The sequence below is a fragment of the Carassius carassius genome, chromosome 39 (assembly GCF_963082965.1).
Source record: "Carassius carassius chromosome 39, fCarCar2.1, whole genome shotgun sequence".
In the NCBI taxonomy this organism is placed as follows: Eukaryota; Metazoa; Chordata; class Actinopteri; order Cypriniformes; family Cyprinidae; genus Carassius; species Carassius carassius.
In genome coordinates this window covers 27,168,983-27,184,454 of record NC_081793.1, presented here as the reverse complement: position 1 = coordinate 27,184,454, position 15,472 = coordinate 27,168,983, and the positions used below count along the sequence as shown (strand labels likewise).

Genomic DNA, 15,472 nt, shown 5'->3' with positions numbered 1-15,472 from the left:
ATCAAATGAATAAAAAAAAAATGTCAAAATTTTTTTTGACAAAACTTTAACTAAAAAAAAAAGAATTGAATGAAAATTCACAATAAAAACTCATTCAAAATAGTATAGTAAAATCTATAAAATAATATGATCTGATGTGATGAATGTTTGCTTTTTAAGATGGGCATGTCAAGTTAAAAAGGGTTTCCCAAAATGTGGGGATTTTTGAGTTTATGAAAAGACAATAATTATTAAATTGTTTATTAATTTTTAAAGTAATGAAACATAATAAATAATAAAAAATATAAAAAAATGCAAAAAAAAAAAAGATTAAATATTTTATTTTGTTTAGTACCGTGTCATATGACTATTAACTGTCATTAGAGAACTGTGAACATCCAATTGTATTGTTAAATTATTAAAATATCAGGTAGACTTCAAGCAATTATATATTTAATATTTCAAGTATATATAATTTATGATATTTTAGGTCAAACGGTTTCAGTTTACAAAAAAGTTTAAAGTCTTTAAAGCCAACATATTTATAGCTATTTCCCTAAATAACATATCCAGAAGGAAATTCGAATGCACCCTGAGTAACCCTGTAAATGCACGTATAAGAGCAGACATTTGTATTAAACCAAAGACCTTAGCAAATGCTTTAGATCAGAAATGTCAAAGTCAATTCCTAGGGGGCCGGAGACCTGTAGATTTTAGATTCAATCCTAATTAAACACACCTGATCCAACTAATCAAGCCCTTCAGGCTTATTTGAAAACTACAGTACATGGAATGTGTGTGGGAACAAAACTCTGCAGGGCTCCAGCGCTCCAGGAATTGAGTCTGACACCCCTGTTTTAGATATACAAAGAATCTAAATTTTGAGACAGTTGTCAGATTTCATTGGTGATGTCAAAAATGAAATTTAATACGAAGTATGCTGCACCGTTTCACATGCATTACTGGCGTGAAATGACGTCTTACAGGGATTTTGATCATTCGTAGTTGGTTGAGCATTTTTGTGCCTACATTTCTATTCTGGGTTTTTCTATTCTAGTCTGGCCTAAACTGCATAATTTTATCATATTCACAAAGCTACGTTATGAGACTCCACTCTACATCTATTAATTTATTTATTTTTATCTTCTGGCCCATTGTTCTGATTCAAAAATGTAAAGTAGTTAATATACCAAACACAATAAAAGGACATAATAGAAAGTTATTTGAATCAAGTTTTACTGCAAGACTTGGGTTTATAACTCGTCGACTATTGCACAGTCATGTCCTGTCTAAGCAGGCACATGTGGGACAGCTTCGGCTTGGTCGGAGAGAGGACAAAAGCCTCTTTCACCCCGCGCAAACGCTCAGCTCCATTAGTGATGCATTCCCATTCAGACGAGGTCAAATTCCTTTTGCTCCTGGCTAATGGCTCGGAGAGACACGGACAGAGGAAGGCTACTGATGTCATAATGAGCACTACGACTGCATGAGAGCGGGACCAGGCCCTTAGTGTGACATGGATGTCTTCAAATGTTGGATTTTAGGCTTTTACAGATGAGGACCGGAGGCACTGTGTGCTCTTTTATGTTTTTCTCTTACATAATGTAATATGACTGGGGCAGAGGCAGGGCAAACAATCTGTCTTTATGGCAACTGAAACAACTCTAAGAAGCTAAAAGACTATCCTGTGATTATCAGTGTCATTCAATACTGTTCAGAGGATTGGCAACACTGAAATGCAAAGCTTCCACAAAAATATGAATCATCACAACTGTTTCAACATTGATAATAATCAGAAATGTTTATTGAGTAGCAAATCAGCATATTATAATGATTTCTGAAGATCATGCGACACTAAAGACTGGAGGAATAATGCTGAAAATACAGCTGCGCATCACTGGAATAAAGTACACGCTAAAATATATTCAAAGACAAAACAGTTATTTTAAATTGTAGTAATGTTTCACTGTTTTTCTGTAATTTTGAGCAAATACATGCAGCCTAGCTTAACATTAAAAAACTTTAATTATTCCAAACTTTTGACCAGTCTTGCATGTATAGAGAGAGAAGATGTAATCCAGAGCCACAGAAATAAGGCTGCAGTCCATGTTTAAGAGCACATTCAATCTGAAAGGAAATATTTTATATCATTTCTAACTAATGTCAAGTCGTGTTTTTCAAGGGACGGCATGAGAACTGTGGAGTGAGAAGAAACACGGTTCCAAGGCAGTATCATTGATTTCCTCCTCTCTGCAAAATCTGCTCCAGAAGTTTCTGCAAAAAAAAAAAAAAAATGTAAAAGCCTTTGGTCAGTTTTATTCCAAACGTCCATCATTTGTGGTCAGGAAGAGTTGGACTCACTGAATGTTATTGTTGAAACCCATCATAATTAATACTAGATGTCTGGGTGATTCTTTAATCCCAAACGGTGTTTTAAAGAAAAAATGCTGCATAAAAAACAATCACTAATTTTAAGAAAGAGATTGAAAGTAGCTTTAAACATTTATTGTTTCTCATGAGTGTGACAAGTTTTTTTTTTTTCAGCATTTTCTCTATGGCTAGTTCCTCAGCAGGATTTCCTTTTCTGTAACATTGACAAAATGTGTTAAAGGAATAGTTTACCCAAAAAGAGAATCCTCTGGAACAGGACATCCAAGATGTAGAAGTGTTTCTTCATCAAATTTGGAGAAATGTAGCATTGCATCACTTGCTCATAAATGGATGCTCTGCAGTGAATGGGTGCCGTCAGAATTAGTGATCCACACCACTCCAGTCCATAGTTAACATCCTGTGAAGTGAAGAGCTGCATGTTTCTAAGAAACAAATCCAATAAGACAATTTTAACTTCAAACCATCACTTTCAGCTGAAATGAGCCCATAATAACGCTTTCTCCATTGTAAAAGTCATCTTGTCTGAATCAGGAAAGAAATCTGCACAGATCAAGCACCTTTTACAAGCCAAAACAGCTCTAAACAAATATGTCAGTTGATTTTGATGTGAAAGAAGATGGACTTTCTCACCGGAGGAAGCGATATTATGGACAGAGGGCTCATATTTTACTTTGAAGTTAAAAGCTTCTTAATGATGGTTTTGTTTCTTACAAACACCCTTTGCTTCTCAAGACATTAACTGATGGACTGGAGTGCTGTGGATTATTGTGATGTTTTTATCAGCTGTTTGTACTCTAATTCTGACGGCACCCATTCACTGCAGAGGAGCCATAGATGAGCAAGTGATGCAAACTGCATTTCTCCAAAATTGATGAAGAAACAAACTCATCTAGATTTAACCTATCCTTAGGGTAAGTCAGTTTTCCAAATGTATTTGATCAAGGACAGGCTCAGATTTTCCAGTGTGTGAGATAAATGTTCATCTCAACAGATGCATGATGAAGAATCACCCATATAAAGAGAGGCGGAAACAGAGAGGAAATATTTGAAAAATCTCCAGCCTCATGACAGACACACACATACGGGCAGGCAATGATTACATAGTCTATATTTGTGTGCGTGTGTGTGTGTGTGTGTGTGTGTGTGTGTGTGTGTGTGTGTGTGTGTGATTGTGTTACCGTGTGCATGTGCAGTGGTTTGATTGGCAATGGATGGGTGTTGGTTCCTGTGAACAGTGGCTCTATACACACACAGCACAATGAAGCTCTTTACAGCACAGCCAACCAGACAGCATTCACAACACACACACACACACACACACACACACAGAGAATATTTTCCTATTATTCGTCTCTCACATGCATACCTACATACACACACCCCCATCATCATCAATAACTGAATGTGATCAATACATAATGATGTTAGAACAAGAAATATCTAAATAAAGGATGAAACTTTTGCCATGTTCAGAACAGCATACTATCATAACTAACCTCATAATGAAACTGATGAAAGAGTTTATGATGAAACTGTTGAAAGAGTTGCCATATGACAAGAATGCAGAATACATGCACATTTCCGTGTGTATGTGAATATGTTGGAGTAAGTTTCAGTGATGATTTTTTTGACGAACCTACACTGATATTCTGGCCTATAGCGACATCTGGTGGCCAGAAAGTATGACATGTACCCTGATTGTAGCATTATACAAATCTAAATATATAATATTTTATACATGTAACAATTTAAATTTAAAATGAAATCTTAATATCGAGATTTTTAACAATGTGGTCCATCGATATTTATCAGATTTTATAAATTGTTGCACCGGTTTTTTTTTTTTGTTGGTTTTTTTTGCACTTACTTTTTTATGGTAGTGAATGATCATGACTATTTTCTTGGCATTATATATCATGGTATTATAGTACTATGTCCAAAACCATGATACTTTCAGCATTCAGAATAAAGTATTCCTGATAACACACACACACACAACTCTGTTTCACTTTAATCAAAAGCCCAGAGGTTTTAATTAACCCCAGGATCTCATCAGAAATATCACACTATAATGCGGTGTCAGCAGGAGTCTGACATGGCTCAGCTCTCTCAGAATAATGACTCACGACAGACACAGGTGTGTCTCCCATTAATGCTCACAGCACTGGACTCTGACCCTGACGATTTGGGTTTCAGGTCTGCTCTCAAGCCTTCAGCCTTCACAACTGAGAGACTTTCAAAAGAGTGTCACAGATTCACACAAATGTCATGCCATTGTGTGGAGAACAGGGTTTATGAATCAAAACAACATGAACCAGCGTTTCCCTAACTGGAGTGCAAGAGTTGATAAAAAAGCTATTAATTAAATCACAAAAATAGAAATAATTTAAAGAATAATAAGTGAATAATAAAATGCAAATAATTAATTAAAAAATCTAAATAAATAAAAATATTACATGAATTTATATATAAAATTGAATTAATAATATTTTATTTGTTTTCCTGCATGCCATGTGATCATCAGATAACTGTGAATATGTAGATATGTTGTTATAATATTAAAACAGTAATGTGAAATGTCAAGAGGTACTTCAGGGAAATATTTTAGGTCAAAGTGGTTTGGCTGACAAAAGTTTAGGATCTATTCATCTATTCAAGTACAGTCAAAGCTGTTATCTTAACCATAAACTGACAAACAGCATGACATTTTGTTGATTGGTTACTATTATTATCATGAACAAAAACATTTTTATGAATTGAAATAAAGCTGAAATATATATACACATAACTGTTAATTTTTTTCTAAATAGCACTAAAAGGAGCAACTTTTTATTAGAAAAAAAAAATTAAATACAACTAAATTACAACTAAAGTTACATTCAAATATACAGTACAGACCAAAAGTTTGGAAACATAACTATTTTTAATGTTTTTAAAAGAAGTTTCTTCTGTTTATCAAGCCTGCATTTATTTGATCAAAAATACAGAAAAAAATGTAATATTGTGATATATTATTACAATTTAAAATAATTGCTTTGAAATGTATTATACCTTAAATTATAATTTATTTCTGTGATGCAAAGCTGAATTTTTTAGGCTCATTATCACATGATCCTTTAGAAATCATTCTAATATGACGATTCATTATCAAAGTTGGAAACAGTTCTGCTGCTTAATATTTTTTCAGAACATGTGATACTTTTTTAGGATACTTTGATGAATAAAAAGTAAAAAAAAAAAAAAAGAAAAAAAGAAGCTATGTTTTTAAAATATAAATATTTTGTAATAACAATATACACTACTGGTCAGTTATTTGGGGTCAGTCATTTTTTTTCTTCCTTTTTTTAAAATAAAATCAATACTTTTATTCAGCAAGGATGTGTTAAATTGATAAAAAGTGATAGTAAAGAAAATATATTATTAGAATATATATTATTAGAATTTTTTTTAATTTTGAATAAATGCAGTTCTTTTTAACCTTTTATTCATCAAATATATTAGACAGCAGAACTGTTTCCAACACTCATAATAAATCAGAATATTAGAATGATTTCTAAATGATCATGTGATAGACTGGATGTTACATGTGACACTGAAGGCTGGAGGAATGGTGCTGAAAATACAGCTTTGCATCACAGGAATATATATATTTTAAGTATATTCAAATAGAAAACTATTATTTTAAGTTGTAATAATATTTCACAATATTACGTTTTTTTCTGTATTTTTGATCAAATAAATGCAGGCTTGATGAGCAGAAGAAACTTCTTTCAAAAACATTAAAAATAGTAATGTTTCCAAACTTTTGGTCTGTACTGTATATAAAAAATATTATAAAAAAAAAATAACAAAAGCACATAATTGCTAAAAATGAAAACTGAAAATACAAAAAAGGCTAATTCAAAATCTTAAAAGCTATTATAGTATATAAGTAAAATAACACTGCTGTGACATCACACTGGGTAGCCCCGCCCATTGTTAAATCTCATTAGGTTATAATCTTATTCCTCATGAATATATTAAACAGCAAATATACTGTGATTGACTGTGTGAGCCTGGTTTGGACATGGTCAGGATTTATTAAACTCACTAAAAGTATGAACAGCATTAATAGTGATGCTTGACACCACAAATAATATCATAAACAACCTTAAACAAGCTGCTATTTGAAAGCAACATTCTGAGCAGAGATGATTGTTACCAGTCGCTATGATGTGTGTGATGTGAAGACAGGCCTTGAAATGTGTTGAATATCACTCTCCGCGCTCTGTATCAGGTACTAGTCTATATTTGGGGTGAGTAAGACGTGTTTAGAAACAAAATGCATTGGCCAAAATCTATTTCTTCTGCAAAAGCAGTGGAATGGGTTTAGAGAAGGCGTCCTTATCCGGTCCCATTGAATTAGGGGAATTTTGATAAGATAACAGAACACCTTGCAAAGGCGTATTGGAAAAGCTTCACTTTCAGGATTAATGCTGAGAATGAATCTAATTTGTTGAACCAGTTAACGACGACTCAAAAATCCAATCCCACACCGCGAGAGAGAGCCTCTGCTGTAATGATTACCGATGGATCTCAGAGCTGATCTGAACTCCTCTAAACTGCTCTCAGATCAGTCTTACATGTCTGAAAAATATACGTCTACCTTTTTAAAGAGCTCTGCCCGCAGCCTGTTGGTCCGAGAGGCCAGTTTTTTTTTCTCTTCTTCTTTTTTCCTCTTTTCTTCCTCTCTCCTCTTCCTCACTTCAGGGAGCTGGTTATAACTCCTGTCAATCAAAGCTCACGGTCAGCATGTGTGACATACTGTACTAGCTGCAGTTTATAAAGGAGCATTGATGCACAGAGTAGCTGGAATATATCAGAATATATTCAGAGTCAGAATTAAGAGATAAAACGTGATTTTTTTACGCCGTTATCTGACATAACCGCCCGTGTTTTTCAGTCACACAACACATCAGAGGCTTAAATCCAACTTCTGAACACAGGCTCTCACAGAATCCATGCAGTCGTGCATCAGGGAGCTTTAATTCACAAGCACAGTGAGACCAGATCTAATCGGAATAGGTTTCATTCAGAGGCAGCAAAACAAACAAGCAGTGAAAAGCACAGACACACACAACACCTTCAATACAGATAGAGCTGATACATCTATCTGTGTGTGTGTCTGAAAGACAAATAAAGCAGGAAAGGTGTTTCTCAACACAGGAACTGGCATGTTCTTTTACCTCCTGGACCACAGCTGTAGACTCTTTCCCATGATGCTCCTGTCTTTGGATTTCACAAGGCATTCTGCAGTACAAACATACACACAATAAATGGGGTTCCTGCAAAGGTAAACTCTAATTTGATGCCAAAATCATATTAAAGGAACAGCAGAATCTATGATTAACTATCATAGAACATCAGCTTGCTATGGATCCCCAAAAATCAGAAATTAATTTGATGCACCCTTTTTATCATTAATCTCATTTTGAAAAATGACAAGAAGCAAGCTTTCTGTCTACAGTATGTCCTCGCAGTGAAATACAGGAATAATCATGCCCAAGCTGAATTTATGCATGCAAAACGTGCCACAGATTTTCGACATCTGTTATTTAAGATACAGACATACCTTTGCATGTTTATGTAATATTTTGTCTAATCTGATTATGCATTCAGCTGTCCATGTTTACAGTTATTCAGATTCTGTCTGTGTGCCACGTTAAATAATGAGAGGCCATGTGTTACAGTGATTTTATCACAATTAAGAACCCTTAAACCAGCCTAATGTGGTTTGCTGTTCTCAGCTGGGCGTCAAACTGATTTCTACTGGTCAGGTTTGAGGGTTTTAGATATTTGGACCACAAGCAGAGAAACAGCAGCTAGACATACAGTTAAACTACTTTTCTTTTTTTTTCACTTTGATAATATCAGTGTATGTTATCACCTTGAGTGAATAGTTCTCTAAGAAAGCAGCTTTAAAAATATGGAAATTATTTATATGCAATAATAATAATAATAATAATAATAATATTGTGACAATGATGCAAATTTTATATATATATATATTTTTTATAATTGTTTATAATTTATAATTTAATATATATTTTTTATAATTTGGTATATATCAATATGTTTTATATTTTTAATAATAATAATATAGAAAAATAAATAAAACAAAATAAAAAATGTATTTGAAAAGTGCTTATCTATTTACTTGTAATAATCATAAATATGATTGTTGATTGAAAAATATATACAAATAAAATATATAAGTGTCTTTTTACTTTGTATACATTTGGTATATAATATATTTTACTATATATTTTATTTTTTTAAATAATAATAATAGTAATCATAATAGCTAATCTATATATATATATATATATATATATATATATATTTAATTGAAAAAAAAATAGTAATTTTACAACATCTTTAAACATGACTCACCAAATAAATTCAGAGTCAGTAATGAATTTTATAATGTTGCTAAAACACCTAAAGCAAGTCTAATGTTAGTGATGAAGTTTTAGCAGTGTTCAGATGGGGGCGATATTTCCTGTCTTTAAACAGCCACTGATCTTCTCTCCAGTGTTCTGAACGATCCCTGCTCTCATTTCAGATGCTGAATTGATAAACAGAGTCTGTCTGAATATTAGGGACCTGAAAGTGTTGTTTATTTCGACTGCATCTGAACGTGTGTGAATGTCATGATAGTTTTACAGCCGCCTGCCGCTGAGAGTGTGTGCCGCTCGGCTCACCTCCGCTCTCAGATGTCTGCAGTGAGCTGTGGGAGTTCTGCCTCTCCTGTGACCTCCTCTCCAGGGCTCGAACTCTGGCCTGAGAGCGCTGGATGAAACCAGGCCGTCTGATCGCTAAAGCCTCCTGCACACACAGCAGCTTTCAATAAAGAACCAGAAGAGCTGTTCAATTCAAAGTTGAGATTTAAAATCTGACTCAGAAATCAAGATGTTCATAGCTGTGTCAGTAAAATCACAAATTACATTTCTTTGACATTGTATTTGTGGTTTATGGGGACTTTTCATAAGCATAATGGGTTTTATATTATACTCACTTTCTCCTGGGAAAAAAAAATATTCAAATTTTTACTGAAGTAAAAAATATATTATTAAAATATTATATGGATTTTGTATTATTAAGTATACATTTAATTATTAATTAATTTGTAACATATATATATATATAATTTTTCAAGTGTTAATCTAACATTCCTATCCATTTATAATTTATAAATGGATAGGAATGTTAGATTAACACTTGAAAAATTATATATATATATATATATATATATATATATATATATATATATATATATATATATATATATATATATATAAACCACAAAATTAATCACAAATGTAAGTTTTTTATTTCCTACTTTTACTAAATATATGGATTTGATAATACAATTGTCATTATTTCCAACTTTAGAATTCTGCAAATTATAAAAAATAAATTAAAAATATATTATTTTAAAAATCCTGAAATCCTTAACTACCCTGAAATGTACTAAATGATCAAACTAATTTTTTGAAGTGAAAAATTTCCTTTTTAAATTATAAAAACATTTTCTTTTAGAGGTAGGGTTAAGCATGAGTTGGTTCACAGTAATTATAAATGGCTTCATTTGTAGACATCTATTGCATGTCCCCGTTTACATAACAACTAATATTATTTTGGTGCAGAAGTACCTGCAAACAACAGAAGAGAGAAGAGTAACTCACGCTAAGGGACAGTGGAGCCAAAGCAGTTTCACTGAGGTCATTTTGGGACTCAAATGGGACAAAATCCACACATTGTTCTGCTGGACATATTTTGTCCTTTCCATTAGCACCAGCAGCCTCTTCTTTGAGCTCTCTGTGTTCACTTTGCCCTCTAACCTCTGTTAAACACACTGATAAAGAGCAACAATATTCAGTCATGACACCTCAAGGGTATAGGCAGATATTCTGCAGCTCACGAATGGAAGAAAAACTCCAACTGTGTGTTGAGCTGCACTAATGCCAGCATGTCCAGAGTGTAAAGACATCAATCTCTGTCTGTTGTCTATATAAAATCCCCTTCATCTTGCTAAAAGTCAGTGTGTTTCAAGTGAAGTTTTTATTTGAGGATGCCAAAAGTCAGGAGAGATCAGGTGTACCTGCTGTTGCTGTGTGGGATGTAGTTCGTCTCTGCTGGGCCCGTAGCTTTATGTTGGCGATAACTGCAGCGGTGTTCAGGGCCAGGACGGTGTCTGCGCTCAGATCAGCCGAGTTATCTGAGAACAAAGAGACTGTGCATCATCCAGAGTCTTTACTAGTCCTGAAACACACTGCACACAAGTGTCAGACTGCAAACGCTTCTGGCTATGCAAGTGGGATTTTTTTCATTCTAAAATCCTAAATTGAAGGGGAAAATGCCTATAAAATGTCCTAAAAAATAAAAATGAACAAAGCATAAGCATATAAAGTAAATAGCTTTTTTTTCATGTAAAAAATCTATGTGTTTACTTTCAGAGGTGTGAATTAGTCTGACTCTGAACTAACTATAAATGACTTTATTTGAAACAATATTCATCTCTGAATGTCCTCAGATAATTAAACCTGTGTGTATGCATGTATTTCGGTGGCTGTCAGATTTCTTTCTGTGTGTAGCAGCTCTAAATTCCCACGGAAGCTCAAAAACCGGTATTGAAAGCAGGGTAGAAATAGATTATGCATGCAAAGAGATGTGTGGGAAAATGAAAAGATGAGAAAACGTGAGACAGAGAGAGAGAGACAGCAGAGAAATCTCTCATTTCAGGGCCGTCCACTGCTACTGTGCGTATCTGCCGTGAAAAGCTTCAATTAAAAACCTCCGGTCTCTCACACGATCATACTCATCCATTATACATCAAAGCAGCACAGCGCGGCCTCAGCCTGCAGTATGTTCTTGTACATCTACCGCCGAATATCCAGAGGTTCTGCTATTACCTGCTGCTTTTAGTAGCATGAGAGGTTTGATTGCTGAAATAGGCTCCTCAGGCCTTCGATCCCACTCCAATCCCTCTTTCCTTGCGCTCCTGTCCTCACCACTGGAGGCTGAGCACCTTCTTGCTTCGCTGCTGAAGGAAAGAACAAGGTCAATATTTGTCTTCTGGGGAGCAGGAGAGATCTTGTTGTGAAACGCTGGATGTGTAACTGCTTTAGTGCAGTTAAACAAGCTTGTGTCGCAGCTGAGAGGCCTTCGAGGTGGCTTGTATTTTTGGGTGTTTTTCTCCCCTGCTGTGCTGCTTGTATTTAGGTTGTTAAGGTAAAGAGACAGGCTAGATCTGTGCTGGGACCTCCACTGGTTTCCTCCTGGCTCTAAAGATATAGTGAGTGTTTGGTTCAATGGTGAGGGATTGAATTTAGACTCATTGGTTAACTGTGCTTGGTTGATTCCTTCAGTGTAGCTGTGTCTGTATTGTGATGGACTGAAACGCTCTCTCTGTTCGGTCATTTTCACAATGGTTGCCTTTCTCCTCAGTACCACACCGTGGTCGATCTCTTCATGATCAGAGCCAGAGTTCGAGACGATGGGACGGCTGGTGGTGCTTTTCGTCCTCTGTTCGATGACTTTGACCACTAAGGCTTTTCTTCGTCCATCGGCGAGGTCAATCATCGTCGGACACAAAGGCTTGGAAATCTGTGTGACCTTCCTGGAAGTGATAGTGATGGATGATATTGAGGAGCTGAAGGAGTCCGGTGCACTTTCACGCCTGCGTGTGGGATCTCTCAACACGGGATGAGGTCCAGCATGGCCAGTGTCCATCTCGGCTTTTGGATCCCAGGCTTGCGGTCCATTTTGTCCTCCCTCGGAGCTCACAGATCCTGAAGCCTGGAAACAAACAAATGAAATCTCTCGAATTGTGCTTTGTGTGGATGAAAGAGGTCTTCTCTGCCTCCTGCATGCACAGTTATTCTTTCGGAATCCACATTGTAACAGCTCGCATCATTCTGAACTGGTGCATTCCACCGTTTCCATAGCAACCATATCAGTTTTGGGGGCAATTCGGTTAAGTTGGGATTCGAGGCACTTCTTTATTATATTAGGAGAATCACAGAAGTTTTTTAATCTTTTAAAAATAAACACCTTACTTTCAAAAAGCCTCAATGGATAAAATAGAGATTTGTGCATATGAACATGGCCCCATGGAATGACACTCATAGCCAATTTAACTATAACTTTAAATATTTCATTTCAATGTCTGAGTGTAAATTTGGATCTTTAAACTATAAAAAAATGTAGATGATTCGATATATCGGTACAAATCTAATAGATATAAGACCAGAAACATGCATTAAAATTTTTTATAATTTTGAATTTCATGTTGTTTTTAGAATAGAGAGAAAAACAGTAAAAACTAAAGCAAAAAGACAGAATAAAACTGATTTCAAAAACTTTGATATCAAAGGTCTTTCCTGACTTCAAACTATAAAGAGATCAGTATCTGATGTATGATTTGTATTTATTTATTTTTTTACTTAACTTTACTTAAATTTTAGGAATACAAAATATTATTTTTTCTTATCTTTTTCTTCTTATCTGATGTATATATATATCAAGTACTGTACCTTCACTTTGCTGTTGTACCTCCATGAACTAGCATTCATAAACAATATTCCTTCTGCACTATCTCATATTTGAGAGTAAAACTGGATTTTTAAATAGAAAAAAACATAGGTGAGTGCTTGATTTTATACATCTGTATAAATCCAATTGATATACGACCAGGAACATGCATTAAGATAAAATAGAGTCAGTTGTGGTTTTATTTTGTCTTGGAAAAAAGGGAGCATTTCTGTAGATACTAAAACAGTTTATACTTTCTTCAGGCCCACAATTTCCCATCGGGTGGCATAAAATGATAAAAAGTTAAACAAAAGGACAGAATAAAAATAGAGAGATGCAGAAAAGCTGCCTGGAGCAAATATCATAAGCAGCACATCAACAGACTCAGAAAAAGATTTATTTAGAGAACACCTTTATCTGATAGAAACGATCCATACAGTGTTCATTTGTGTGTAGGTCATCTGGAATTATGCATGTAAATGATTACAAGATGCTTTTAAAGAGCATTTACAGTTTTTCTAAATGAAAGACTGCTGAGGAACAGAAGCACAGTGCAGACAAACTATTTGTTTAGTTCTTCATGAACATTACCACTTCAGATCTGCACAACTTACACTATACTTACATTTACATTTATTCATTTAGCAGATGCTTTTATCCAAAGCAACTTACAAATGAGGACAGTGGAAGCAGTCAAATTCAACAAAAGAGCAATGATATAGAAGTGCTATAACAAGTCTCAGTTAGGTTAACACAGTACACGCACGGTTTTTTAAAATATAATAAATAAAAAGAAAATAGATAGAATAGAAAAAGAATAGAGCAAGCTTAGATAATAATCAGAAATGTTTCTTGAGTTCAAATCAGCACCTTAGAATGATTTCTGAAGATCATGTGACACTGAAAAATCAGCTTTGATCACAGGAGTAAATTACATTTTAAAATATATTACAATAGAAAGCAATTATTTCAAATGGCAATAATATTTAAATATATGACTATACTGACTGTATTTTTGAACAAATAATTGGATCCTTGATGAGCAGAAAAGACCTCCTTAAAACAATTTGAATGTTTTCATATTATTTAAACATTTTAAAAGAATAATGATAATACAAAATTGCATTTGTACAAAATTAAATATCTAAGAAATACGGGTGGAGTTAGTGAAAATATCCTTTGTCCACAAGGTTGGCTATTTGCACTCAGTGTATATAGACACTGACATTATTCAAACCATGTGCTTTTGAATCACAAGTTTCTATCAAGAGCAGCAAGGCTTTATGAACCATATAATCATACAAATCTATATTAGCAGTGTCTTTTGGGTCAATTTTGTATTTATAATATGTAGGGCAACAAACAGGCATCTCTCTCAACAGACCCAATGCACAGTCTAACAGCGTGGAGAATATTTAACTTTAAAGCATCAGGCTCATACTTGTTGACATTTTCTGATTTTAAGCAAAATTACAACATAACTCATTTTATGTGGCCAAAAATATTACATTATTTCTGTTTTGGCTGTCAGAGACCCGAGATATAAAACATGAATACATGCAATGGATTTATTTTACTGTATCGTTCTGCAATAGTTTCTGCTGGTGTCAAATTGACCAAAAACAGAAACTGTACTGTATAATAATCATTTTTTCTGAAAGGTGCATCATGCATAGTTTATGATACATGAGCTTGTTGAAACTTTAATAACACCTGCCTACTGGCCTTTGAGTATTTCAGACAAACATACATTATTTGAATGATTAGTAATTAAGACACTGAGAACAAAACATAAAGCAAACTAGTCTCACCTGATGGAGGACGGATGGTGTGTTTTCAGGTGTCCTCCAGTATCTGAAGCCAACAGGTTCAGGCCTCGCAGCTTCCCTGTCTGAATAAAACAAGAAAAGTCCACGTTGAGATGCATTTTCCATGTTTTTCATTGAGAAATGGAACTTAAAGCCAATTAAAGAGTGTATTTGTGCGTGTGATATGAATCCAGCGGCGTTTCCTGCCACTCCTGTGTAAGGCCGATCTTCCTGTTGTGTGTGTTTACACTGTCAACAGAGGTCTGCTTAGACCTGAATCACTTACAGGTGTCAGGAAGACAGAGATTTTAATCTGACAGTCGTGCGCCACCCGGGTGTGATGGACCATTCTCTGTCAGCGTTGTCATGGAGACACGGTCATGGCATCGTCTGACAGCTAAGGTGCAAGCTAACTATTTCTTGCAGTCGTTTTTTTAGCACTTCACACTGGCAGCTTAAACCTGACAGGCAGTTATTTTCCCAGCATGCTCCTGGTTCACGGGACATTGCGGCACGCACTCTTGTCAACCGCTCAGGTGTTGTGTGTCAGCCAGGTTCTGAATATCTTAGAACAGCATATGACTGATAAAATAAATTATTATTAATATACTAATATTATTTGGAAACACAACGTGCACCCTGCAGTTTTCCACGAAAAAAAAAAAAAACATAAAGAAATTAAGACTGAAAAAAAGTTCCTAAATACTCAATTTATTTTA

The 15,472-nt window shown here is 34.6% G+C and overlaps 1 protein-coding gene and 1 long non-coding RNA gene across 2 annotated transcripts; both read right to left on the bottom strand.

The window, feature by feature from the left end:
• Window positions 1–1,825: 1,825 nt before the first annotated feature.
• On the bottom strand, window positions 1,826–7,661 carry LOC132121699 (uncharacterized). Its single transcript, XR_009426297.1, has 3 exons — window positions 7,596–7,661; window positions 7,016–7,136; window positions 1,826–2,253 (listed from the first exon to the last, which is right to left on the bottom strand). It is a non-coding gene; the product is annotated as an uncharacterized LOC132121699 (long non-coding RNA).
• Window positions 7,662–8,891: 1,230 nt separating this feature from the next.
• Window positions 8,892–12,281, bottom strand: LOC132121168 (uncharacterized). The gene is made up of 5 exons (XM_059530352.1): window positions 11,325–12,281; window positions 10,514–10,630; window positions 10,098–10,267; window positions 9,114–9,237; window positions 8,892–8,977 (listed from the first exon to the last, which is right to left on the bottom strand). The coding sequence occupies exons 1-5, from the start codon at window positions 12,142–12,144 to the stop codon at window positions 8,892–8,894; spliced, it is 1,317 nt and encodes a 438-aa protein (XP_059386335.1). The 5' UTR covers window positions 12,145–12,281.
• Window positions 12,282–15,472: the final 3,191 nt, after the last annotated feature.

What these genes read in the sequence shown, in the direction of transcription:
- LOC132121168 (XM_059530352.1), bottom strand. Translation starts at nt 12,144, where the DNA reads ATGGACACTGGCCATGCTGGACCTCATCCCGTGTTGAGAGATCCCACA. An exon ending in ATCCCACACAGCAACAGCAG is followed by an intron (nt 10,268 to 10,513) that starts GTACACCTGATC and finishes GCTCTTTATCAG; the next exon opens with TGTGTTTAACAGAGGTTAGA. An exon ending in GCAGACATCTGAGAGCGGAG is followed by an intron (nt 8,978 to 9,113) that starts GTGAGCCGAGCG and finishes TTATCAATTCAG; the next exon opens with CATCTGAAATGAGAGCAGGG.